Source organism: Xyrauchen texanus, chromosome 14 (assembly GCF_025860055.1).
Source record: "Xyrauchen texanus isolate HMW12.3.18 chromosome 14, RBS_HiC_50CHRs, whole genome shotgun sequence".
In the NCBI taxonomy this organism is placed as follows: Eukaryota; Metazoa; Chordata; class Actinopteri; order Cypriniformes; family Catostomidae; genus Xyrauchen; species Xyrauchen texanus.
Genome location: NC_068289.1, coordinates 15,124,281 through 15,152,254, shown reverse-complemented (window position 1 = coordinate 15,152,254; position 27,974 = coordinate 15,124,281). Strand labels below are relative to the sequence as shown.

Below are 27,974 nucleotides of genomic sequence, written 5' to 3'. Positions count from 1 at the left end.
TTTGCGAAGTATCGTACAGTTTGTCCCTCTTGACTCTCCGTAGTTTAATCTCTTGCACAAGCATGGCGCGCTCCAGTGGAGTTGTTATGAATACGGACACTATGAGACATGCCGAATATACACCGAAATCAACCATGCCGAGTGAGACAGATATAGACAAACGACTTGTGAGTAAAGCTTGTTCTGGACAGTACGGTCATTTTAACTGATTTAAATGAACTGTTTGATAAACTGAAGGGCTGAGCATGTGACAAGTGTTGTTGCATGAGACTGTCTGTGGTCATGATTGTGTTGACCTTGCTGCTCAGATCTCACACTCAAGCATTTGTCTTAAGACGTGTTACTACTGCTACTACTACTACTACTACTACTACTACTACTACTCACTCGTTACGATACAGCGGCAAGCACTGTATTAAAATTCCCCTGATGTTCTGAACACCTAACCCTAAGTATGATTATTTCATTGTATTTATTACACTCAAACTTAACGTACAGACTCCATTCAAACTTTAATTTGTAGACAGTTACATTTGATTGCATATGTACGTTCTGGGGTGTTATGTATAACCTTACACTTTTTAAGAAATGTCACATTAATGTTTTGAAAATCTCATTGATTAACAAAGCACGTTTGACATTTAAAACTAATGTGCAGTGATGATGACGTCATCAACATATTTGCAGAGTAAATTAGGAACAATGGTCTTGTGATTGTTTTTTTATTTATTGCACCTGTTTAACTAAATGAGCCTTTATACTAACTGCACAGTAGGGATACTACTTAGACCAGTATCTGAAAAATCGATAGTGCCCTAATATTATAGAGGATATTATAAATATTGCACACGTTATTATTATTGCAGTGAGCAATATATGATACACATTAGTTTTATGCTAAATAAATAATTAAATCACTAGTAAAAAAAAAAGGTATGATCAATTTAAGTGAGGATTGATACTTTCGATCAACATCAGTATTGAAAGTATCTATACTGCTCGTCCCTACTGCATAGCAGCATGTGTCGATTTTCATGGCCTGCTCAGCTGACAAAAAACAAGACAAGGGAGTGTCATGACAATTACAAAGCCAAGCAATTGGCCTTTTGTTCTTTGTCAGTCATATATGTTCCTATGATGTGATGTCTTTATTTGTCATGTGTGTTTTAGGGTGGTACTCTGATAGCAGTGGGACTGGGGGTTGCTGCTGCAGGGTTTGCAGGTGAGCACAACTACTACTTTAACCCCAGAAAATTGCAAAAAGTCTGTAATAATAAGTAAGGACACTTCCAGGCAAGTTAAAGGGCCTAAAACATACTCTATGCAAGCTCGTTCATGCATTGTTGCATTCCGAAATGTGTAAAAGTGCAAGTCAAATCACTACACATGTGCATTCTCAGGGTTGCTAAAAGGGTCGCTATAGTGGGCATTAGCATAAACTGTCTTCTACAGCAGTGTTTCCCAACTCTGTTCCTGGAGGTACATCAACAGTAGGCTACACATTTAGGATTTTTTCCTAGTCAACCTAATTTCAGGTCTTGGTGTCTCTTCTAATGAGTTGAATCAGTTTTGTGTGACTCTAGGAACAGAGTTGTGAAACACTGTTCTACAGGGAGTTTGCTTTTTTTCAGTCAACTTCTGTCATGACAGAGCAACAATTTGAAGGCCTTATGAAATTTGTTTGATTTTTTTTTTCTTCCAAATTCCATCCTTTCTGTTTTTGTTTTTCCCGAATACTGTGTTGTAAATTTTATAATCAAAAAATGTCTATTTAAATTTAATTAATATAATTTTGATTAAGGATAAACAAACAAACAAAAAAACATTATCTTTAGCAAATTAAGTGCTTTATATACTGATCCTCACAGCACAATACAAAACACAATATTGAAGTAATTTTGTATTTTTTGTCAAATAATGGTGCTGCACAGCAGAGGATAACATTATTAATGAAAGCATTGATGAAAACTTTTTAGTTCATTTCAGTTCAACATTCTTGCTTGTGAGATATTGCTTTAGTATAATGTAATAGTATTATATATTTGAGTATTAAATTTGACTATACAATAGTAGTATATTTCTGTCGCAATTTCTTCAGTTTCACACATCTAGTTAAATTAAGCTTTTATTTTTGCAGACATTTTAGTATGTTTTTGCCGGCAGCCTAACACCTCCTGAAAAGCAGTTTGCTATATGGCTTTAATGTGCTTATTAAACCGCAAAAGATTGTGATTTAAATATATAAAATCTATTGCAATGCCAGAGCGCACATGATGCTTATGTTAAGGTGTTATAAGTGTAGGCACGGCTGATTTCACACATTCCTTTTGAAAAGCGCAGCACATTCATGTACATTCATTTAATTAAATATCCGATTTATGTGGTTTAATTATCACACTGGAACATATCACTATTTTGATTAACTGAGCATTAAAGGGATAGTTCACCCAAAAGTTTAAATGTTCTTATCATTTTCTCCCTAATGCCATCCCAGATATGTATGAATTTCTTCTGCTGAACATAAATTAAGATATTTAAAATAATATTTCAGCTCTGTAGGTGAATGTGTACCAAAACTTTGAAGGTTCGGAAAGCACATAATGGCAGCATAACAGTAATCCATAAGACTCCAATGGTTAAATCCATGTCTTCAGAAGTGATATGATAGGTGTGGGTCAGAAACAGATCAATATTTAAGTCCTTTTCTCCACTTTCACTTCAAAATTCTTCTTTTGTTTTTGGCAATGCACATTCCTTCATATTGCCACCTACTGGGCAGGGAGGAGAATTTATAGTAAAAAAAATATTTTTATTTGTTTCTCACAACACCACACACACACCACCACATTATATCACTTCTGAAGGCATGGATTTAACCACTGGAGTCTTATGGTTACTTTTATGCTGCCTTAATGTGCATTTTGGACCTCCAAAGTCCTGGCCATCATTCACTTGCATTGTATGGATCTACAGAGCTGAAATATTCTTTTTAAATATATTTTTTTGTATGTTCAGCAGAAGAAAGTAAGTCATACACATCTGGGATAACATGCGTGTGAATAACTTATGAGATCATTTACATTTTTGGGTGCAATATTCCTTTAATACATAAATTGTATCCCATTCGCATTTAGTAATTAATTCATTCAGTTTCTATGACTGGATTTCGCAATTCCGTTCTTGTTTTCCGCATCGCTGAAATCATAGGGACCTAAAGGCCAGAAACATCATTCAGGTAGCTAGCTATAAACATGTCGACTTTAACTAACTTGCACAGAAAAATGATCTTCTAACTGTTGCTCTGCAATTCAGTTGTTGAACTGAAAGAGAAAACAAACCATGAGAAGACAATTCATGTTAATGTCTGCTACAGCGCCTTTGTAGCATCTTTGAGAATGCAGTTTGTTCATGCATAAAAGCAGCAATGCACAAAATCGAGCTTGTGTAGCTTGAAGCGTTTATATTCAAGCAATTCCATAGAGAATGTTTCATGTTTAAAGTTAGCTACCTGAATTGAAATACATCTGTTTAATTGCACAGATATTTGAAGGTAACTATGTCGGCCTCTTGAGGACTGAGATTTGTTACCACCACAGTAACGCAAGAATTCACTACGCCTATATATATGCGCTTGCAGTGCGTCATCCAAACATATCACTAATTTATGTTTCTGGCCTAATACAGCAGTCAGGTTGTTTGTAAGCAAAATCCCTGTTATGGTTCACAGTGGGATAGAGTAGCCATTGTATAACATTCTCATTTCTCAATTTTTTCCTAATTTGTCCTCTGAAAATATGTAGCTCAACTTTCCTTAATTATGGTAAAGCTGGCCACAAATATTTGTGATGTGACTCTTAAGGGTTGGAAGCACTTGAGTTGATGGTGCTGTTGTGGAGAGAGATGGTTAAGACCCTTTATTGTGAGTGCTTGTTCAAACCCCCAGATGATCCTCTTTCAGGTGAAAGAGGTCAACCCAGCCACTACCATCAGAAAAGAAAATCAAAGAGTAATTTAATGTGCTACATGGGGCTAAATAATTTAAGCCGACTTTGTCATCAGGCTGTTTACATTTGATTCTTTTCTGGCAGGTGTCTCTGCCCTCCTCCCCACTGCAGCTTAGCAGTTCATCATTGTTAATTGCCAAGTCTTCCACCCATAGCTGTGTGAGGTCAGGATGGAATAGCGCTTGCGGTCGCTTTGAGGAAGGGAGCAAATTCGCATTTCAGTACACAGAGGGGGCAGCTCTCCTGCCAAAAACTAAAGCAGTGTGTGGTCTGCGCTGCTCAGTGGCAGGGCTTTGGATTACAGTGGTGGGAGCCTTCAACTTTTTTTGCTGAAAAGTAAAATAAAGTGTGCCTCTCAACAATATGCCTTTCACAATTGATGAAATAAAAATCAAAAATGTTCCCATAAATTATTATGGTAACGATTTTATGAATTCTTCACCTACAATTTGGTTACTTTTAATGAGTCACTTTACAGCTTTTTATGACTTTTTGTTGAATGCTATATATTTTGAGGCATTATACAGTGGCCACACAAAGTATTTGGACACTCAAGCCATAAAAAAATGTCTGTATGTCATTTCATTAGACATAAAATATAAAGCCAAGTGCCATATGCAAACAAATGATGTTGTAGCTTTAACTATTTTCACGGATGCAAACTACTCCCCTTTCATCTAAAGTCACCTTTTCTGAAGCTAATTGTCCGAAATTGTCTGGTAGAATTTTCTACATTTTACTTGAATCATTTGAAGGGGTACTTTAAGCTTAAACACTTTAAAAAAGCTTTAAAATTCAACTAAATGCTTTAAATACAACAAACAAATAAACTTAAAAGATACATCTGGAACATCTGCTATGACTTTCTCACTTTTTTTGCCTCTCATGACTTTGCATCCGTGCATTTTTTAGTCCCAAGGTCATTTTTAGAGGATGAAAATATGAAATGTATTCCCTTCAAGTTCACACAAATGTCCAAGCACAAGTTTCATGATGTTTGACAATAAAGAGTGTCAAAAATAATTGTATTTTTAATCTGAACAATAGTTGGGTGTTGCTTAAATTTCAGGCAATTGCTCTATGGACTACTAGAAAGGTAAAATTGTAAAAATGCTTTTTACACATTTTGTTTTTTAACTAGTCTAACTAGCATTGTCCAGCAGTGTATGTACGTATATGAATCACAGGAGATTTGTGTAATTTTTTACAGAAAATTCTCACCTGTGTCATTTCAAGCACATATAACAGAAGTTCAGGCATACTCTATAGCCTACGCTGATAGGTTCTTTGAACTTGTTATTTGTTAGCCAGTCAGCTTGCTCACATGTAACATTAAGCCAGTCAGCTCACATGATGTAAGCTGTATGTCCTTTGACGTGTAATGGGGTAGTCAATTAAATTGCATACTCTCTCTTTACTAAATCTGCTCAATATGCAAGTAAGCGGATTTCCCTGCAGCAAGCACTGAGAGTTTTCTCTGAAACCCTCCACCTCCCCAGCTCCACAGTCTAGCTCTGCTACATGGGGATTGTTTTTTGCGTGCAACAAGATTTTGTTTTCCATCATGAGTGTATGTTCACATGCTCACGAAAAAGATGTAGCTTTAGCCGTTTTTTTGAAGACAGAGAGGGAGTCATTCCACCAACGAGGTACGGTGAAGCCAAAAATCCAGGAAAGTTATTTGGTGCCACTTTGTGTTGGTACTACAAGGCGCTGCTCATTTGCAGACTGCAGCCTTCTAGTGGGAATGTTGCTCTGCATGAATGATTGAAGGTAAGCTTGAGCAGATCCAGTGACTGTTCTTGATACCAGCATCAGAGCCTTGAACTTGATACGTACAACAACTGGCAGACAGCGTAGAGAGACAAGGAGGGGTGTAACATGTGCTCTCTTGGGTTAGTTGAAGACCAGTCGTGCTTATGCTTTCTGGATCATTTGCCTGATTGTGCATGCGTTAAGGCTGGCAATAAAAGCATTACAATAATCCAATTTAGATATGACAAGTGATTGAACAAGCAGTAGTGTGGCATGAACAGAGAGGAAGGGTCTTATTTTACGGATGTTGTAGTGTGCAAATCTACGTGATATGGCTGTTTTTGAGATGTGGTCGGTGATATTGAGTTGGTTGTCAATGGTTACCTCTGGATTTCTGACCGTTTTGGATGGTGTTAATGTAGATGAACCCAGCTGAATGGTGATGCTGTGCTCAACAGCAGGGTTGGCTGGAAAGACGAAGAGCTCAGTCTTCGCTAGGTTTAGTTGCAGGTGATGATCCTTCATTCAGGCTGAGATATCTGCCTAACAGGCCAAGATTCGAGCAGTCACTGTGGGGTCATTGGGGTGGAAAAATAAGTAGAGCTGTGTGTCATCGGCATAGCAGTTGGAAGAGGGACCCATATGTTTAAATGTTGGGTCCCAGTGATTTTGTATATATACAGGGCCCTATAAAATCTGTTTTATTTTTTCCCAAATTCCGTTTTAATTTTTGCGAATTCAGTTTTTTTACCCTTTACTGTTATTTCAGTCGTAAAAAGAGTGTGCTTTTAATGTTAATGATTAAAATGTACACAAATAAAAAAGGAATGACCTTAAATTTATTGAGGTAACAAACATCACATTTACTCAGTACTTTTACTGCATGATGCAACATAACACTGCACTCTAAGTACTAACAAAATATTAATGGTTATGAACCAATGGTTATAAATAATGGCTTTTGGATGACAGGTGGTCAGTGCATGTATTTTTGCGCTTCCAGTCAACAGAATGTTGACAAAACTTGCAAAACAATAGTTCACCTGACACGTAAAAGTCACGAGGGAACTGCTCGTCTCTGTACTCAGGGCTTAGCGTCGTGTTTCTCAACTTTTTTGCCGAAAGCCTTGCTGTGGAGAGCCGCTTCGCCATTTTTGACGCTGAAATGACGGAGCGGGAGGGGTTGTGTCGCCCAGATTTGCGTCCCCCGGTGTGCATTTCCCCCAGACGTACGTTCTTCTCCCACACAAAAACAGAAATTCCGCGTTTACACCAGATTCCACGATTCCGTCCACGATTCCGTGATCGCGGAAATTATAGGGCCCTATATATAGAGAAGAGAAATGGGCCAGGCACTGAGCCCTGAGGTACCCCAGAAAGTACCCCAGTGTTACAGCTTGATTGCTAAAGATGCCCAATTAGAGTTTTCCTTAAAAGTAAAATTTAACTTGAAATTTCAGTTTTCTTAAAAGATCACTTCTCTTATTTCATCCCAAGCATGCTCTTCACTGACACTGTTATCAACTTGATTAACAAGTACACTAACGTTTGAAAAAACTTTTATTAGGGATAAAATAGTTTAATGCCGCAACTGTCATTTTCACACAATAAATATTTAAATAATTTGATTATTTCACTAATAATTTATTAAATTGTCACTGTGTACATGTAATAATTAGTATTTTTGTAATGGATTTTCATAGTTTAGTATTGAAAGTCTGGGTCTGGGACAAGGCTAAAACAATAAAAGCTATAAATAAAATGAACGATGAAGGCCTAGTAAAAATCTTTTACTGTGACCTTCAAAAACAAAAAAAATTAAAATCTGTGTGTTTTAATAAAAATCAACCTGGTACATGAAATTGACAAAGTTGTTCTTTTTGTGAAATGTTTTGCTTAAAGTGTGCTATATTTTAGATCTCTGAAATACCTATTGGTTTGATATTTTGTTATATAACGCTAAGACATAAATATTTTTTTAAGTGGCTTAATACTTACTGGGTCCACTGCATGTTGATTTCTGTGAGTGCTGACTTGCAGTGTCTTGCTTCAGAGTTGAACCACAAATTCTGGCAGTACACCAACACCCTAACCAAATAAATATCAAGGGAAGTTGAAAAGAGTCCTTACCTTTAACACATATTGAATGAGACTAAATGTGGTTTTGTCTTTGGTTTCATCCTTAAACCAACTTTGTTAACCCTGGAAATTAAGTCTGTAAATTGTCAGCTGTCCAGTGTTACACTTTTCAACCTATTAACCCTTTTTTACCTTAATTTCATTCATTTTTAGGTCGGTACGCTTTCCATTTATGGAGACCTCTAGGTCAGGTTATTACGGAAGTTGCTAAGAAAATGCCGTCTGCGGTAAGTTTCACTGAAACATCAAAACAACCCTCTATAAACAACATTTTTTATGTGAATGATTTTGTGAACATTGTGATTCTGGAAAGTTCCTTTTTATCATCTTGTCCATTTATCATATGCAGGTTCTGCTTCAGAACACGATGATTTGTGGGAAAGAAGTTTGAATTTTTCCATGTTCATTTCCACATCTTGAGCAGCTTGGTTGCGTGTGGTGTTGGCATGTTAAAACCTCCATTGTAGGGTTGAAACACTGATTCATTGGCATCTTACTGGTCCTGGCCATAGTTCACTGAGTTCCTGGGATTTGTTGAAGTTTGTAAACATGTTTTGTCCAGGTTTATCCAAAGCTATGAGTGGTTTGAGAAGTTTCACTCTGAAACTTCCAGAATTTCAGCAGCTTCACCTAAACTGGATTGATGACTGAGCAATTGTGTAATATACAGTACGATGAGTTATTAATATGAATCATTCTGTCAGTCACAGTGACACGTTTTGGGCTGAGAATGAATTTAACATTCTAGTCTTCCTCAACCTCTGATTGTATACACATTTTAATTCTGTAAATGTAATCATGAGCTTTCTACTGCCGATTCTGTCCAACAATAATCTTATTTACGATTTTTGAGGGAGCCACAGACCAATATTATACTTTTTATGGCAGTTTAATTAAAGTGGTAATTCACCCGCAAATGGAAATTCTGTCATCATTTATTCACCATTATGTTATTCTAAATGCATATATGGCTTTTTTCCCCCTTTGTCCATGGAGCACATAAGGAAAAAAATCTGAAGAATTTCCTGACAGCTCTTTCCCATACAATAAAATTGCATCAATTCAAGTTTGTTTACCTTCTCATTTGGCGTAGTGGTTACATGTTACGTCAGCAGTGTACAGAGAACGTGGGTTTTGTCCCACGTTGAATCCAGGAAGTAATTATGTTCACATAACCAATAACGAGTACGATTTAGTGGTTCTGTTTCCCCTCCAACATTGTATTTTTACTCCACTCATGGTTAGGTTTAGGGTTGTGTTTGGGGGTAGATTTAACAAAATATGCATTCCTCTTCACTGTATTATAGCATGTACAACTAAAACCAACTCACTTTTGGCACCCTCTGTGGACATTTCACACAGAAACTGGAGCTCACACGTAGCCACATGTTCAAAAATACTTTCCGCTTTGGCCACCGGGGGCAGTAGTTCGGTTTTTGGTAAGCAGAAACCTAGCTTGTCTGAAGAACTGTCTACCTACTGTCCCAGAATTTGATAGTGAGATCAGCCTGTTTACCTTAATTTTATGGAAGAGCGGGCTGTATTTTCTTCAACATTTTTCCTTTGTGTACCACTTAAGAAAGAAGTCATTTTGAAATAACAGTAGTTTGGAACAACATGAGGGTGAGTAAATGATGACAGAATTTTATATGTTGAAAGATATATTCTTTTAAATCTATGTGCTGAAAATGCAGAATGTGTGTTAACGGGGAACTTGTTGAACTGAATAGGCCTTTGGAAAATTCCCAAGCATTTGACATACTGTAACCAATTGTCTTTAAAAAATTACTGTTGACTTAAGAATCCAAGCTAAACTTCCTTGAAACTCCTGAAGTTCATCTGGTACTTTCATGGTCTTTTCGAATTTGGACAATTGTCGGGTAAACGGTCAAATTTTTCACATGGAAAAGTAAAAATGCCAGTCTTGACACAACTTGGTTGCCATCGGTATTGAGGGTGTACATGTATTTTTGCACATTAGTCATCTTGTGCTGTGATGGATTGTTCTGTGTTCCAGTCAGTTAGGGTTAATGGGATTAAACTCCTTTTGTGGTTCACATAAAAATGTAATTTGTGTTTTTAGGGTGAACTATTCCTTTAAATCCTGTGTATATACTTAAATGTATTTAATCCTGTGTATATAATTAAATGTATTTTAATGTTTATGGCCAGTGCGTTATTCGAAATTGTTTTCTATGGCAATCATCATTATGCTGTTGATGGAGCTTAACTTGTATTGAACCTGGAACATTCCTTTAAATAGTTGCTAGTGTAATATGTGTGTTTTCTTTTCTAGTCATTCTCTGCATACTACAAAGGTGGATTTGAGCTGGAGATGACCAAACGGGAAGCCAGTCTTATCCTTGGGATCAGGTGATTGTGGGACGTGGGCTAAAAAAAATGCCATAAATCACAGCAATCTGTCTCTATGTGAATTCTCTCATTATGAGTTGTCCTGCAAGACATCAAATGTTTGTTTTTTACAGTATTCTGTATACACAATGCATCACTAAACTTCCCAGAAGAGCTTGCGGTTAAGTCTTGGGTTAATCCTTTTGATTTGAAGTCAGTTGTCATCTCCCGTCATCACAGCTTTGATCTGTAACATCTAATGATAGAAAGTCTCAGCTATGTCTTCAATTTTGTAATCTGGATGACCACCCTCAACCAGGGAGGGCATATTGATGTAAAAATTTCCCTTACTGTGACAGAAGTTCATAGGGTCCAACACCAGGTGTGACTCACGCCGTGCAAGCATCACATCCTGCATGGTGCAGCTCGAATTATACACAAATGTCTCATTTCTTTGTGTTGTCAATCAGAATGGACTAATGTTTTCATAGAATTAAACCAAACTATAACCAATATTCCTTGGATGTGAACAGTATGAACTTGGTCAACCACATGCATGCTCATAAAATCCTTAAAACGTAGTGATTTGGGTTAATAGTTCTCATTTGTCTTTAGCTTAACTTTGGTGTCTGTCACTCACAGATGAAATAACTGGTCTCAGCAGTGTTAATATTTGTCTTTATCTTTTAAAACCCCTTTAAAATTCACAATTAATTTAAAGGCTCATTTGTAACACTCTTAAATAAATATTTCACCATAAAATAAATATTCTGTGGAACATTTTGGAATTTTTAAAGAATCTTTACTCTTCCTTTCAATGACATTTCATAGTGAGAACATCTGTCAAGCTCCAAAAAGACTTAAAACAAAACATAAGTCATCTAAATAACTGCGGTACTAGATTTAAAGTTTTCTGAGGCCATACGATAGCTTTGTTTTATAAACAGACTGAAATTCTTTAGCTCTCAAGTGTCATTCTATGTTCTCAAACTAGTGTTTCTGTGTCCATGTATTTTTGTGCTTTTTGAAGCTTGACATGTCATCACTATGAACTGTGGTTCTTTGTAAATGTGCAGCATGAAGAATTCAAAATTCTCCTTTTGTGCTCCACAGCAAAAAAGCATACACATTTAGAACTACCTTAGGTTCAGATTTCTTTTCTCAGAACTATGTCTGTAATTTTTGTTCATATTTTGTCTCTTTCCCCCTTTTTTAATGTCTTCCTTAATCCTTTAAGCTCTGAAGGTGTTTTAAAAGATGTTTCAGTGGCATGCCCAAAATTAAAGGCTTATAACTCTACAAAAAAAATAAAAAAGATGGTCAGTTTTTTTGGTATAATTTGTAGTTTTATAGTAATTTATAAATGTTTTTTTATTTAATATTATATAGATTGTAACTCTCAGCTTAACAAACTGCTGAAAAAGTTGATTTGAAAATATATCTCACGGGGTGTAAATAAGGTAGCTCAGAAAAACTGCTTTTGCAATCAAAAGTTGTAACATTACAAAAATAATTTACCCTAGTATCCAAAAATGTCACCAAGTGTCCAAAAGCCTCTCCAAACAAATGAGACATAATAATTGTCTTATCAATGCAGGTGCGAGTAACAAGATCTCATTCAGTTCCATTCCGTGTAATTTGAGTCATCATTGAGTCTTTGTCATGTATTTAGTGGCATTTCCTGGTGGCCATATTTAATTAGTGTAAACAATTCTCTCTGCCCATATTTGGATGACTTTCACCTCTGGTTGCAGCGATCTGAATTCTAATATGATTGTTTAAGTATTCCCTTGATTCTGGAAAATGTGCTACATCATTTCTAATGAAGTCATCTGATCCATGAATGGTAAATATATATCTGTAGTTATATATCGCTTTTATTTAACCTTAGCGGTTACCAAAACATTTTACACTGCGTCTCATTCACCCATTCACACATCAATGACCAATTTGGGGTTCAGTGTCTTGCCCAAGGACACTTCGGTATGTGGTGTTATGTGGGTCGGGAATCGAACCACCAGCCCTGTGATCAGTGGCAAACCCGCTCTACCACCTGAGCCACAGCCACCCCAACATGTTTTTAGCCAGATCTATGCATCCAATTACCTTGTGTGTGGGCTCGTTTTAATGGGAATCCTCTCCAAGTAATGGTATTTTATATTTTATGTTCTGTTTATTGTTTGTGAAGTTACAAGTGAAAACGTGGCTTATAAGCAACACCTGTTTACATGTCAAATTTATGTCAAAGACATATTTTTGAATGTGAGTAAAAATAGGCTGGTTGTATACTACTCTTCCAATTATATATGACACATATGACAAACTATTCGATCAGTTTGATTTTTGTACCGATTACAATAATATTTACAGTGCAAAATTATTAATAAATTATAAAAAAAAGGGAACACTTATGATTTGTTTGCAAATTTCAAAACACTTGTTAAATTTTTGGTCATAGTGCTTCTGAGCTTTAAAACTATACATTTTGTGTCAGTCAAGATTCTAGTGATTTATATTTTGATAATTATTTTTTTTTGGCAGTCCAATCCGAGCTAAAAGGGTTAAATTCAGTGCTATTATTGCTTTAAAAGAGTCTGAGAATAGTTTAATGAAGTTTAGACTCCCAGCCAGCACACATCTGATGTAGATACTGACTCTCCAGACAAAGGCAGATTCATCATCACATTCTGGAATCATCCACACCGCACAATGTTTTAATTAGTCGCTCTGGCCCCTCTCAGACGCCCACTGTTGCAGATGGGTTGAGACTTTAGAGGGTTTTTAGGGCTGAATGGTTATGTGTGTTAGCACTATTGTGTATCTTCTAATCATCACTTCTGGCTGTTCGGCTATGACTCAGACTCAAGCCCTGCTTAAAAGAAAGCTGTAGACTGGAAAAAAATTATTAATCTTTCTATAAGAATACAGTGTGAAGGCGAGTAGCCTAAAACAACCTCAGATAGTAATTCCATGATTCATATACAATTAAATATACATTAAAATTAAAATGTCTATCTTTAACATAAACATTGAACTGACCTAAGGAAGCGGTTAATCAAAAAAAAATGTTTAATGTGCAAAATATAGTTATTTGGTCAAACCTGTCAGATTTTCTGTTAGTGGTGACAATTCAATGATAGCTAATATTCAGTTTGAAACCATCTTGGATCATTAATGCTAGTTTTCTCTAAATTTATAATAAATATTTGACAAATTGTTTTATCTGACTGTTTGGACACATTGAGTGCTAGTCAAGAGGTAGAAAAACAAAAAATCAAGAAATTGCACACAAAAGTAGGCAAATGCCTCATTAAACATTTTACAGATTACACTAAAATAATTCCTTTAGACTCTTCAGTTCTGTTGACTGTTTTGTCCCATGTCTCAAGAATCAGTGATAGACAGATATTTCAGTTTTTTTTATTTCTGGGAATTTAGAAAGAATATATTCCCAGTTGAGGTCATGATGTGTGCATGAAGATCGACAACACATGTTGATGTCTGATGCAAAATCACCAGTGTGCAGACCTGTAATTAGATGCATACGGTAGTTCACTCTATGGCCACTAGATGGTGGTGTACTCCTTTCTAAAATTCTGTTTCTCTGTTTTGCGCAGTCCGAATAGCACAAAGGCAAAGGTGCAAGAAGCCCACAGGAGGATCATGGTCCTAAATCATCCAGATAAAGGTCAGTGGTTCTGGTTGTCTTGGCTGTGTTTTAATCTGAAACTCTCTATCTCATCTCTCCATATGCAGTCAGAGCTAATGGTATTGTCTGATCAGATTACATTATTGATTTAAACAAAATTTGTCAGAACACACTCTTTAAGGCTCATACTGCAGTGCTGACTTAGTTTAATGCAAGTCTTTAGAACATTAGAGCAGCACAAAGCTGTACACTAAAGATTACAGCTATCACAGAAAGGGCTGTGTAATAGCTAAACAATATAACTCACTATTTAACAGCCATTGAAGATATTCAGTATGTATCTCTGTACAGTATTTGCTCTGAAATAGCTTAAATTAATGTTAAATGAATTGTATTTGAATCAAGTAATTGAAACTTGAGTCTGAGCTGGTTTGACTTGAAACATACCAACTGACAAAGTTTTACTACTGTTTAAATCAGAGACCCAACATCAGAGGCTAAAACATCTCACATGCTCTCATACCATTCCAAGAATGTTAAATAAAAAAGAAAATATTGGATTATATCAAATTTTTTGTTTGAGGATTTCTTTTAGGATATATTTACATTTCTTAAAGGGATAGTTCACCAAAAAAAGAAAATTCTCTCTTCATTTACTCACCCTTTTGCCTTCCCAGATGTTTCCTCATCCTGCTAGAAACAAACAAAGATTTCTAAAAGAATACTTCAGCTCTGTTGGTTCATTGCATGCAAGTGAATTTTGAAGCTCCAAAAAGCAAATAAAAGTCAGCATAAAAGTCATCCGTAAATCTCAAGTGATTTAATCCATGTCTTCAAAAGTAATCCAGTTGCTTTTGGGTGAGAACAGACCAAAATATTAAAAAAATTCACTGTACATCTTCTCATTGCAGTCTCTATGCACCATTATGCTTTCAAGCTCGATTATACTTTCTAGTGCTAGATGCATGTGCTTGATGCTACTAGAAGTGTTATCGAGCTTGAAACCTTGATCGCTAAAGATACTGTTACACCTTGTCCTAACCGGACGCGATATGATAAGATTCCAGCGACAAGTGATCTGTCATGCCACACCACGCAACACTGTGATATTAATACACTAAAATGAGGATTATTAACAATAACATGTAGAAAACAGAGCAGTTACAGATGGAACAGTCTGTTTATTGAACGCAACTAATTTTCTCACATAATCTCTGTAACGCTTTCTACAGCAAGCCCAGAGGAGGTAAATACACAATCACACACATACACAGGGCAAAGTTACATAATGAATCGCATCCTTATTTAGCCTATTAAAATGTTTTACGTTAATGCTGTACTTGTGTTGTTATTTCGCCGAGCTCCACGTGACAGGGAAGTGGAGAGAAAGTCAGAATGAGCCGGTGTGTGTGTGTGACAGAGCTTCAGCTGAAGAGAATGAGACCTCAAGCACAACATTCAGCGAATGTGTGACACCCTCAGCCAAAATCAAGTTGATGTGAACCGGCTAGTGAGAACATACTGTAATAAGAATAATTCAGACCCATTTCTTGTCTGCGCTGCCTGGTGAGACATCGCAGAAATAGAAACCTTTCCAATAATAAGTTGCTGTCACTCATCATGTGTCACAGGTGGTTAGGACAAAAATTCTGATTAACATGGAAAATATTCCTTTTATCGTGCGTTGCAACATTATGTCTGGTTAGGATATGGTGTTACATTTTGGTCTGTTCTCACCCAAAACCGATTGGATTACTTCAAAAGACATGGATTAAATCACTGGAGTTTTATGGAGTACTTTTATGCTGCCTTAATATGCTTTTTAGAGCTTCAAAGTTTTGGTCACCATTCACTTGCATTTTATGGACAGAGCTGAGATATTCTTCTAAAAATCTTAATTTGTGTTCAGCAGAAGAAAAAAGTCATTCACATTTGGGATTGCATGAGGGTGAGAAAATGATGAGAGCATTTTTGGGTGAACTATCCCTTTAAGAGTTACATCTGTATTTACAAGACTTAATGGCCATATAAAGACTATTTTGAATCATTGCGGTATTCCCGATGTTGCTTAATTTTATATCGCCATCAAAAACATTACAAATATATCATAAACATTTTAATATCGCCCAGCCCTTGTCACAATAGTGACAAAGCACAAGGTGGAAATGAATTTAGATCTGATAAGAGTTTGTTCACATGGATTTATGCGACACAGCCTATAACGCACTGTCCACAGAATTGCTTTTTGCCGTGGTCTTTTTAAGTGTGAGGTCTCACCTAATAAACTCTGAAAGCAGAAGTCTTTATTCTCCCCTGGTCACCATGCTCAACCTGTTTTTCTGCTCAAGGTTAATGGCCTCACCCAGCCTTTCTCTGTTTTTTCTTTCTTCAAATGCATTTCTCACAGTGCTGTGTGTGCGCTTGAGTGTGTGTGTGTGTGTGTGTGTGTGTGAGCCCTGTTTACTCCTCCAGACCACTATTACTCTGTGTGAAATAAGCGATGGGCTCTGTGATTGTATCTGTGGTAGAGCGATAAGGCCTCTGACTGCAGAGAGGACGTCCTGCATAGAAAGCGTGCCAGATTTGTCCCATCTAGAAATCCTTTTTTTATAATGCCTTTAATAATGGAGTGCAAGTTGTCCATTTGTTACACTAGTGGACGGGGCTGATGTGTTGAAGACCACATGAAAGGATTTGACAAGAGCCGTTTTCTTTTCTGTGTGTTCTCTCTGACATATTTCCTATTGAAACAGGATGTTTGAGGTGGGACACATCAAAAGGACTTCTGCATTTTTAATAGCCAATAGGCTTTAGTTTACATCATAGCCATGTATACACCCCAGAGTGCAAGAGGAGTCATCAATATTTTAGGTCTGTTTTCCTGGAAGAGAAAGAAGAGAGAGTGTATTTTAAATGCATTAATCTGCTAAAAGATGATTTTGTCTTCTAAGAGTACACTAGCATATACTATACTGCAGATGGCATCGTACTAATAGACATAGATTAAAAGCCAAAGTTATTTTGATTTACTAGTTTTTTTAACAATATTGTTCTATATCAGGATGGGTCTACTCTAGACAATTTACTCCTAGTGTGTCACCTTGAAGTAACGCACAGTTCAAATCAAGAAAACATGTTGTAGCCCAACAGAGATTGAGTTATTTTCTATGTATATTCCATGTAGCCCCTTTGCATGTTCAAGCCCCTGCGGCAAGGTTTCACATCAACATAAGGATTGTCGTTATTTGCTCCGAGTCACCGCTTTTGACCATAATGACATGATTAGCTTTGAGTGGTCAGAGTAATGACATGGAATGATTGTTGAATTGCCTTTTAATTAGTTTGCTAGCAAAAAGCAAATGGTTACAATGAGAAACCGTCATACATGTTTTAACTTTAAGGAAGCCAACTATATGATGTAAAGCAGTTGATGGATATTGATTAATGCCCAATAAGATGCTGCCATTTAATGCTGAAACTGTGCTTTATTCGTACTGGAGCTTGGCTAATAGGGCTGAAACGATTAGGCAATATTATCGACAATGTCAACAATAAAAAATTGGCAACACATTTATTTGTTGTTGAATAGACATTTGATGTAATTTAACATAACATGAGATCATTTGAAACTCTAATGATGATGCGTGAGAGCAGCACTGCAGTTCACGACCGTCTGAGGAGATGAAGAATTACACAGATCCCAGTCCAGATGCACTCTAAACTTTCACAGCTTCAGGTGATGTAGATCACAAAGTATGAGGAAATTATACAAAAATACCAATCAAGTAAATATGGAAGCACTCTCATTGTGTAATGTAGCGGAGCTAGAGTTGCCGTTCTGCTCAAGCAAAACACCACGTTGTTACATCTTAAATTCTATTATATTTAATGCATTATTGCTTTATTAAAGTTTAAATAATAAGGAAGCAGATCATGTAAATAACTTCAAACTCCGAAACTGGCATTTCTAAGCAATACTGCAGAAGAAAATGTGTTATCTGAGAATGTTGAATATATTATTAAAACTACAAATATTCGGGGGCCTGGGTAGCTTAGCAAGTAAAGATGCTGACTACCACACCTGAAGTCGTGAGTTCGAATCCAGGGTGTGCTGAGTGACTCCAGACAGGCTTCCTAAGCAACCAATTGGCCGGTTGCTAGGGTGGGTAGAGTCACATGGAGTAACCACCTCATGGTCGCTATAATGTGGTTCTCGCTCTTGGTGAAGAGTTGTGTGTGAATGCCGCGGGCAATAGCGTGAGCCTCCACACGAGTTAGGTCTCAGTGGTAATTTGCTCAACAAGCCACGTGATAAAATGCACGGATTGACGGTCTCAGACGCAGAGGCAACTAAGATTTGTAATCCACCACCCGGATTGAGGCGAGTCACCACAACAAAAGTACAAAGTAGCTTGTTTTGAATTCAGCTTGTTTTGGATGTTTTAGACATAGAAAAAATATTGAACTTCTCATTTCACAGACCATCGTCATTGTTATCGCATCTGCTCAAATAAATGGCTATTTGACCCACAACCGCTGTTGGTAGATTCAAATTTTAACAAACCACAAAATCGCAAACAAGCTGATCTTACTTTCCAAAGTGCAACCACTGTGACAGATTTGAGGCCAAATATGATTTAACGATTATCTCATGCAATCAAGATCACAATATGGGATTTTAAATGCAATAAGGAAGTTTAGTCTAAATCGGCTGTTCAGTTTGACTATTGAATATGTCAAGTATTATTATTTACTCTGAGGATCAATAATTTAAGCAATAAAGACACATATTGCATGTCTGACAGTAGTTTTGTTTTTTATACCACATTTTCAGGCTTTAGAAGTGTGTTAAATGTGTGAGGATGTGTATACATCAACCTGTTACATGACACGGGCATATTTACTGAAGTTAAAACTGGTTTTGTCAATAGTTCAGAAAGTACCTACATACATTTCTTCACTGTAAACTATGGATAAACTGTACCTTTTTTAATAACCTTTAGCAACATTAACAAACATTATTACAGTATGTAATGCTTAAAATAAACTGCAGCCCATAACCACCTTATGTTCTGAAGAACCTGCAAGCACGGTTGCCTGCTTAGTGACATCACAGTAATTTCATCTACTGTATTAATCGTCATTAATAATCGGGATTACAATATCAAGGGCAATAATCGACAATTATGATTTTGGTCCTAATCGTGCAGCCCTATTTTGTCCTCTTTATTGTTAGCAAACATGTTTAATACAATCTAAGATGAGCTGAATAGTCGGTTAAAAGCTAATGATTAATCGTTGCAATAATCTAGAGAATAGTCGAATAATCGTTCTAATAATTGTTATATTAACAAAATAATCCTTAGTTGCACCCCTATTGGTGATAGAGCTAAAAAGTGATATCGGAGTATTTTTCTGTCCCTTTTCATCCTTAAAACTTCACACACTTTTAGCACTGTAGAGTTCTAGGAAGGAAAGTCTCTTATTTTTATTTGTTTACTAACAATGTCCAGCAGTGTAAGTACATGCATCACTGGAGATTTGTCTTTTTTTTTATTTTATTTTTTATTTATTTTTCCTCTAAAAGTTATAAAAAATTCTCACCACAGTGTCATTTCCAGCACATCTCTAATTCTGTATTTTGTTTAGTAGAGATCTGTGTTGGAAATGACGCTTGTGTAAATAATTTTTTTTATGTTTTAAAAGTAATAATATGATCCTTTGTCTTGCTAAGGCTAATTTCATAGCTAAAATTTAATGTATCCTAAATACACACAATGAAATAATATTTTCACCCTTTTTGCGATTTTGGCAAAATTACAGTTTGATTGGAAATGATGCTGTAAATGGAGCAATGGAAAGGAGGTGAGAACCAGCTTGACAATAAAAATAATAGTTTAATGGTTAACTGAACCAAACGACAAAAACATCAACACACGACGGTCAGATGCCCGTAAACATTCTCTCTCTGTATCGCACCACCATCCGCAGTTGTCCTTTATCCCTCTCGGAGGCTTAATCAGCCTGATAAGGGACGGGGTGTGTAAAATCACAATCTCAAGCATGCTCTTTATTGACACTTTTGTGGACACTAACTTTTGAAGGAAAGAAGAATTTTTTTTTGGTTTTGGTGTGGTGAAAATTATGCCACAATTGTGGGACAGCCATAATTTTGGAAAGATTAATAAAAAAAACATTTTCACACAATCAATATTGAAATGGATTATTTAACTTGGTTTAGATTATCGTAATTTTAACCATGCAATTATTTCTATTTTTTATAATGGATTTTAAAGTCTAATACTATAAAATCTATACATGCATTTAAATATATTAGTTTAAATATAAATCAGCCCCTGGGATGTGAAATTGCTAAAAAAAAATCATAACAGATGTAGATATGTATATTTATATAATTTTAATTTAAATGCACTTTATATTATCAAAATTATATTATAAATGTAACAATAAATGGAAATTAACAGCAATATTTACCTATATAACCTTTGAGTGATGACTCAAACGTACAATTTGAACTGATTGATTACAACTTCATTTTTACTACTGAAGTTTAGATCTGTTTTGACATTTTCATACTCACAAGTCACAAGACATCATAAAACTAGTCCATTAAAACACTCTATAGGAACCTTAATAACCACATAAAAAGCACAATGTCGCAGACTAAATCATTGCAAATATGTGTAGAATTTTGGATATATTGCCCAGCCCTATTTGTGACCTGTGTTTAATTAAGTCTATAACTGCAGGCTGTGTCGAAGTGTATAGAGACAGATTAGTAGCCTCCACAGGTCCTGCAATTTGTACAATTTGTTATTGTTGTCTATTGTGATAGTCTTGTGAAAGCAGGAAGAGAGAGAGAGCGAGAGAGAGCGAGCAGCACACACACACACACACACACACACACACACACACACACACACACAATGGATGCTTTTAGGATCCTGAAAGGGGGCGGTATGTGTTTATCCTGTGAGTCCTTCAGCCAGAGCAAGGTCATTGTTGTCATAGTGTTATTAGATGACTCTTCAGAAAACATGCTAGGCCACATTAAATAGATATAAGAAATTGTATTTTTCATAAAGAAAACCAAGCCTATTTTAGAACCATTTTTATTTTTAGGACAATTTAGCACATTACACCCTCAGTTTCTTTTTACCGTAATGTGTATGGACTTATCTTTTTGTAATTCTCATTATTTTTAGTGGTGTATTCTCATTACTGTAGTACAGTAATTTCTACTTTATTACAATAATAATATAATCCAATAGATTTTTAGAATTATTTTTTTTTTATTGATTTTTTGGGGGGTTTGTTTGACTGGTGAAGTGTTCGAAAAATCTATTTGAAAATAGCGTTAATTTTTGTAATTCTATATATGTCGCTAGTTTCACGGAAATTACACACTTCAGCTTTGATGCATTGTCCTGTAATATCAAACTACACTATACCAAATCTTCATTGTTTTACAAAGATGTTGAATGTCCTTAGTTCAATAGATTTTTAGATTTTTTAAGAAGTTATAAAATATGTAAAAATATCAAAAATAGATTGACCTTTGAAAAAAAAATTATTACTGCAAGAAAATTAACATTTCCTTAACTGGCCCATTTGTAAAATCTATGATTGTGAATCAGCAGCCATATCATAGCAAAGCAGGGTTGAGCCTGCCTAGTTCCACGATGGGAGACCTCCTGGGGAAAACTAAGGTTGCTGCTGGAAGAGGTATTATGGAGGCCAGCAGGGGTGCTGACCATGTGGTCTGTGTGGGTCCTAATGCTCCAGGATGGTGATGGAGACACTATACGGTAAAAAGGCACAGTCCTTTGGTTGAGAAGTTAAACTATGGTCCTGACTCTCTGTGGTCATTAAAAATCCCTGGGCACTTCTTGAAGAGTAGGGGCATAACCCTGGTGTCATGGCCAGATTCCCCCCATTGACTCTTATCTATCATGACCTCCTAATAACGCCCATCCTTGAATTGGTTACATCACTCTCCTCTCCATCAATAGCTGGTGTGTTGTGAGTGTACTGGCGCACTATGGCTGCCGTCGCATCATCTAGGTGGATGCTGCACACTGATGGTGGTTGAGGAGAACCCTATACTATTTAAAGCACTTTGAGTGCCTAGAAAAGTGCTATATAAATGTAAGGAATTATTATTATTAATTATGTAAGGATACTGAAAGAGCTTCATTTAAAAACACAAAAACCACAAGAATAACATTTAGAAAGGATTATAATGCAATTACATTAATATAAAACTACTAGTCAAAAGTTTGGACACACTTGATTGAATTAGTTTCTCATGATCTTAAATTAGTAGTTCACCCAAAAATGAAAAGAATGTCGTAATTTATGTCGTCATTGTCTTCTCGAAACAATGGCATTTGATAGTGACTCACTTTAAAGCTTAAAAAAAGCACTCGAAAGCATTGTTTGAACACTCATGGTGCTGATGAACATGCAGCTAACATCAAGGTAAAACATTTCTTACATTTCAGGTTGTTTTTTTACCATAGAGTGCCTATAGAAAATACTCATACCCCTTTGTAATTGTCACTTTTTGTCTTACAGTCTGAAATCAAAATTTACAAATTTTTCCTTACAACTTTCAAGTATCTAAATAACAGTTCCAAAACTGTATAAAAGGTGAAAAACTAAAATAACAGGGTGTAAAAATACCAGGTGAAACTCAGAGGCAATTTTATTTGAAATAATTACTCTAACTCGGCCTGACACCCTACGGTTACAGACCTCTATTGCACATAAAGAATAACCGAATAATAAAATTTTTTTGACTAGAGGCGTGCCGAATGGTTAACAGAGTGACCAACTATCCGTCCTATTCCCTACTATCAACTGCCATTGTTTTCAGTAGATGGATTGAGGAATGGTCCATTCAAAAACCCTTATGATCAATATCTCTAGGTCCCTATTTTAAAAGTGCAAGCATTAAGCCCAACACAATGCCTTAAGTCGTAAGCGCAAAGTCAATTGGCATGGCCATGAAGTTTTGGTATTTTCGTGCAAGCATACACTAAGGCTAGGCACAGGTGGGTTGGGCAATGCTCTAAAATGCTAGACCAGTTGCAATTTAATTCTGAGGTTCTTCTCCGGTTATTCCAGCATCTGTGTCCTATTATATAGTTCACTAACGATTTAAACAAAGACAGCACATTCATAAGAAGTTGGTTGTGTAAATGGACTATGCAGTGAATGAAAAGAATAGAAATATGGACTAACTTTCTTTAGTGAATTAACGGTGTCCTTTGACAGTGATTGTCAGGGACTTCATATTAGGGTTGGGCGATGTCCCCTAAATTGGCAGTTGACGATGTTGACAGTAAAACATCGCGATGGACGATGATATCGTCGGTGGGGTGGGGTGGGGCGGGGGAATTATATAATTTCACATAATTTTCAAAAATTATATGAAAAATTATAATTTCGTTATTTTACTAACCCAACTAATGACTCGTCGGCGCTTTATCAGTAGGTTGCACGACACGTGAAGCATTTTTTTAGCTTTCACTTAAGAAGAGTTGTGCACTTTTTATTTTAATATATCTCTTTACATAAATACTATTTTCCACTTAAAAACTATAATTTCGTTATTTTACTCACTGATGAGCAAAAGGTCGAGGCAGAAATGACCATGTACCTGCAGGAAATGGCCATTGATGGGGAAGAGGACCCACTGACTTGGTGAAAACGAACGACAAAAGGTTTCCCGTTCATGGCAAGATTAGCACGGAAATATCTGTGCATATGTGCTACCAGTACTCCATCAGAGCGGGTCTTCAGCACAGCGAGTAGTGTAGTTACTCCAATCCGCAGCTTATTAAAACCAGATAAAGTGAATATGTTGGTATTTCTGGCCAGAAACATCGAAATTTAAACATGGTCTATGGTGAAAGATATTAGACTTCTTTACGCATATTTCGCCATCCGTTGTGGAGCTATTCGATTTTGCATATAATTTTTTAAACTTTCATTTGTGTAGTTCATATGACCACTTTACAATATTTCAATAACATAATTTATTTTGTAGCCTGTGCTGAAGTTAATTGTGCTGCTAATTATAAGTGAAATGTTAATGCCGAGTTTCGGTCTGAGTGTTGTTCCCGTTTTCTTGTTTTATTTGTTGTTCTTCTATGTTTTAATAAATGTGTGTTATTCATATTCACCTTGTTTCTTTCATTGGATTTGACATTATGGATTTATGGCCAAGGAAATTTTTCTTTAAAAGTATTAACCAGACAGAAGTTATTTGACGTTACGCTGGTCTGGGTTTATCTTAAACTGCCGCTTCAGTGTATACAAGAGCTATGTGACAATGAGCAAGATTTTCTGAGACACTACAACTACTAATAATTAATTAATAAAGGCTATTTTCTTGTAGCCTACAACATAACATATTTTAATCTAAATGTACAGTGTAAGACATGTAAAAAAGACAAGAAGCTAACAATGTCAAGATCAATATTTGTGTAGCCTGCCTGACACGGTATTTTCACGAGACTAACACGTCACGTCTCTGGCATATACTACAGTATTTAAAATAGCATATATGCATTAGTTATATTCTCAATTTAATTTACAGAGCAATCCCTGCAAAGTTTTTAGGTTAACTATAGAAGAGACTAGGATTAGTGAGTCACACTAGCAAGACTCGCAAAAGGGGGTGTGGCATCACGATGGTGGCTCTACATCGTGATGTTGGTCAGCCATCACGATGGACGATGATATCGTCCATCGGCACAACCCTACTTCATATTATGTTCCACTATATTTTAAGAGTTTGGACATTAACTTTATTACCACCTGATGGTGGAATCTCCAAACTGCAAATGCAAGAACTGAATTTGGACTTCGCATTGAGACAGGAGGTGGCATTGAAACGCCTTGGCATTTCAAAATGACCAAATTCTTAGGAAAATAGCAAATTACACTTTGCACCACTTCATTAACATACAGTACACCCACAGCTTGTGCGAATACACCCACAGTAGTGTAGACACTCCCACCCATGCATGCGCTGGCACGAAAATTGCGCATAGAATGAACCCTCTCATGAAAATTGGATAAGACTTTGCGCAAGGTCATAGCGCTGCACTTTGCACACTCACAAAAATAGAGCCCTATTCTATATCGCCCTCAGTGTCTGGCGGTTATGGCCCTGTTGTAAATACATAAAATATTAAACATTGTAAGATAAATATTCTAAGATAATATACATCCACCACTGTCTATGAGTGAAGTATAATGAATAGTAAAATTAAATAAACAATTAAAATTAATAAAAAATTCTTAATATTATATTAAGTTTATAATAATAATATGAATATTATATTAATTAGAAGTTTAATATATAATATATAGGGGATAAGGGGTTGTAAAAAAATCTAGGGTATGCAGAATGGGCCATGGTATCATTGGGCAATGAGTGTGGGAATGGTAAGTACAGATAAAGGGTGTCTAGCTTTCATCAGGTAAAAGCTGACATTGCTTTGTTACTGTGTTCTGACGTCCAAAACACCTTGCGCATGGATTAATGGAACGTGATTCACTGAAGTAAAGCATGCAACGGAAATGTATGGCAGTGTGACTAGGCTCAACAGGCACCAGGTGTGCCTCATCACACTCTGCCATCAATAAGTGTTTGCCCCCTCTCAGTCACACATTTCCATTATATGCCTGTACATGGGCTGGAAGATAAGGAATTGTCAAAATCCGTTTTGCCACCATCAGACTGAATGATAACAGTTGCTGAATCATGCCCTTCAGTACTGATCCGTACGTACTCCACGTCACTAAAGCTGTTCCACCATTATGGTTCTCTGTCCTGAGTATGGTTAACTAACTTCACTAAGAAAACCCGTGCAGGGAACAGTTTGTAATTTATTAAACCAAACCGTGTTGAAGTGGAAATGCTACTACAGTTACTCACCATGTTCAGATCCATTCAGCCTGATGTTGGAAAAGTGTTTCTAGTTTTTCAGATTCTAAATAGTGAGAATAGAACAAATCATGAATGTACTTATGTAAACTGCTATTTCTCCTTCAGGTGGATCCCCGTATTTGGCAGCAAAGATCAATGAAGCAAAAGATTTGCTTGACTCTGGCTCTCGGCGCTGACCCAGCTGCCTGTGCTACCCAAACACACAGTTACATCTTCCATGCCGCCAACTCACCCAAGAACCTCCTCAAGTCACTGATCTTCTTATGTTTTTCTGCTATAAATCAGCAAACTCTCAGCATATTGCACTCTGTGTTATCTGTCATTGATTCTTACCTCCACTTTAATGCAACTCGGCAAAGGTAGATCATTCATGTTAAAAGGTATTTGCACTGTAGATGCAGAATATCTTACAATAGTCTTTATTATTTATTGAGGTGACTTGTTATATGGTGGACGTATGCTGAAAAACAACATGGTAGACATCATTTTCTATAGTGTAATGGCTTGATGTAGAGGAAAAGCAATTATATAATGCTAAATTTCTTTTTGATGGCAGTTACTCATTTTATCTAAAAATGGTTTTGAATAATTTAACCTTGTGAGAAATTGTAAACCAGAAACTATTTGTGGTGTGAAAGCGTTTTTTGTTGTTGTTTAGTTTTTTTATTTTATTTTGCTATCTAAAGTTTTAATGCCTGTGAATTTAACTTCTATCTATTTTATCTCTGGGTTGTTGGTTAAAAGTTATCATGAATTATATGATAGATGCAACACTTTTACGCTACTGTGTAAGATTGTGTAGTTGCTGTGATGTTGTGGGCAATTATAACACCTGTTAACTTACAATACATTTTTATTTGTAATATTTACATTTGAATGAACATTATTCAATTAAATTGACTGTAGGTTATTATTGACACCTTGGCTTGTCAATATATTGTATGGTATATAATATATATCATATGTATAGCATTTAAAGATTTAATTAATTTTGAAATAATTGAAATGTTATTTCAAATTGCTTTCCAAGGAAAAAAACTATTCAAATATAAAATAAATATAACAACATTGGCATAATAATGGAATTCCTTTGAGGTGTGCACTTAAATAGAGAGGGTAAAAATGACTTGCCCCCAGTTACTATCGCCATAAGGGGGGCAATTGTAATACTCTTTTTGTATTAAAGGTATAGTTCACCCAAAAATTTAAATTCTGTCATCATTCACTGACCCTTGTGTTGTTCTAAACGTACGGTTTATGACTTTCTTTCATAGAAAGCAATATATTATCCTCACCATTCACTTTTATTGCATCATTCACTTTCATTGTATGGAAAAAAGGTGATTGATAAGGTGATTGTTCTGCCTAACATCTCCTTTTGTTTTCCATGAAAGAAAGTCATATATGTTTGGAACAACATTAGGGTCAGTTATTAAAAACAGACTTCTTGGATTTAATTCAACATTATAGCCTAGTCTTTATCAATATAAATATATTAATGGTACTGCTACACTAGACAAATATGTTCCTTATTTCAAAAGATGGCATTTAGATTTGTAGTAGTTATTAGGGCAAATGTAAAAAATTGCTCCCCAACTTCCCACAGGGACCAGTCCATGTAAATGGTAAGCTGTTTTAGTCTGCTAAACAAACTGTTTTACAAATCTGGAATGACTAACTCATTAAAAGCATTTCAGTGTTTGTATGCATGCTACCATTTCCCCCCTGCCGTTGTGCTATTGCTTATGTGTGCAGTACAGATGTCTGTATGGTCTCCAGAATTATCCATGCAGCTGTGGAGCAGTTGGGATTTGGTAGAGGGGTGTTCTGTACGCCTTACATCAGGCACCTAAAAGATAGCCATTTACTGTTTGTCAGACCTCTGGAGATTTTTGTGAAGGTCAGGGTACTACAACACAAGCTGTTCAAACCAGTAACACATTACTGCAAAAGAAAAAGACATGAAATGGGAAAAAACTTGCTTCTGGGTTGCATTTTTTATATCTGAGAAACAGGCTGTGTTCAGAATAAAATACTTCTAACTGAATATGGTGCAGTTTTTTTATTAACTAAAACAGTAGGCCCATTT

General features: G+C 36.1%; 1 protein-coding gene across 1 annotated transcript; it reads left to right on the top strand.

Moving 5' to 3' along the window:
- Positions 1 to 38: 38 nt before the first annotated feature.
- Positions 39 to 27,974, top strand: dnajc15 (DnaJ (Hsp40) homolog, subfamily C, member 15). Its single transcript, XM_052142820.1, has 6 exons — positions 39 to 167; positions 1,171 to 1,222; positions 8,052 to 8,125; positions 10,195 to 10,271; positions 13,868 to 13,938; positions 25,991 to 27,974. Exons 1-6 carry the CDS (start codon positions 63 to 65, stop codon positions 26,059 to 26,061), a joined length of 450 nt encoding a protein of 149 aa, XP_051998780.1. The 5' UTR covers positions 39 to 62; the 3' UTR covers positions 26,062 to 27,974.

What these genes read in the sequence shown, in the direction of transcription:
- dnajc15 (XM_052142820.1), top strand. Translation starts at nt 63, where the DNA reads ATGGCGCGCTCCAGTGGAGTTGTTATGAATACGGACACTATGAGACAT. An exon ending in TGCTGCTGCAGGGTTTGCAG is followed by an intron (nt 1,223 to 8,051) that starts GTGAGCACAACT and finishes ATTCATTTTTAG; the next exon opens with GTCGGTACGCTTTCCATTTA. An exon ending in CTAAGAAAATGCCGTCTGCG is followed by an intron (nt 8,126 to 10,194) that starts GTAAGTTTCACT and finishes TTTCTTTTCTAG; the next exon opens with TCATTCTCTGCATACTACAA.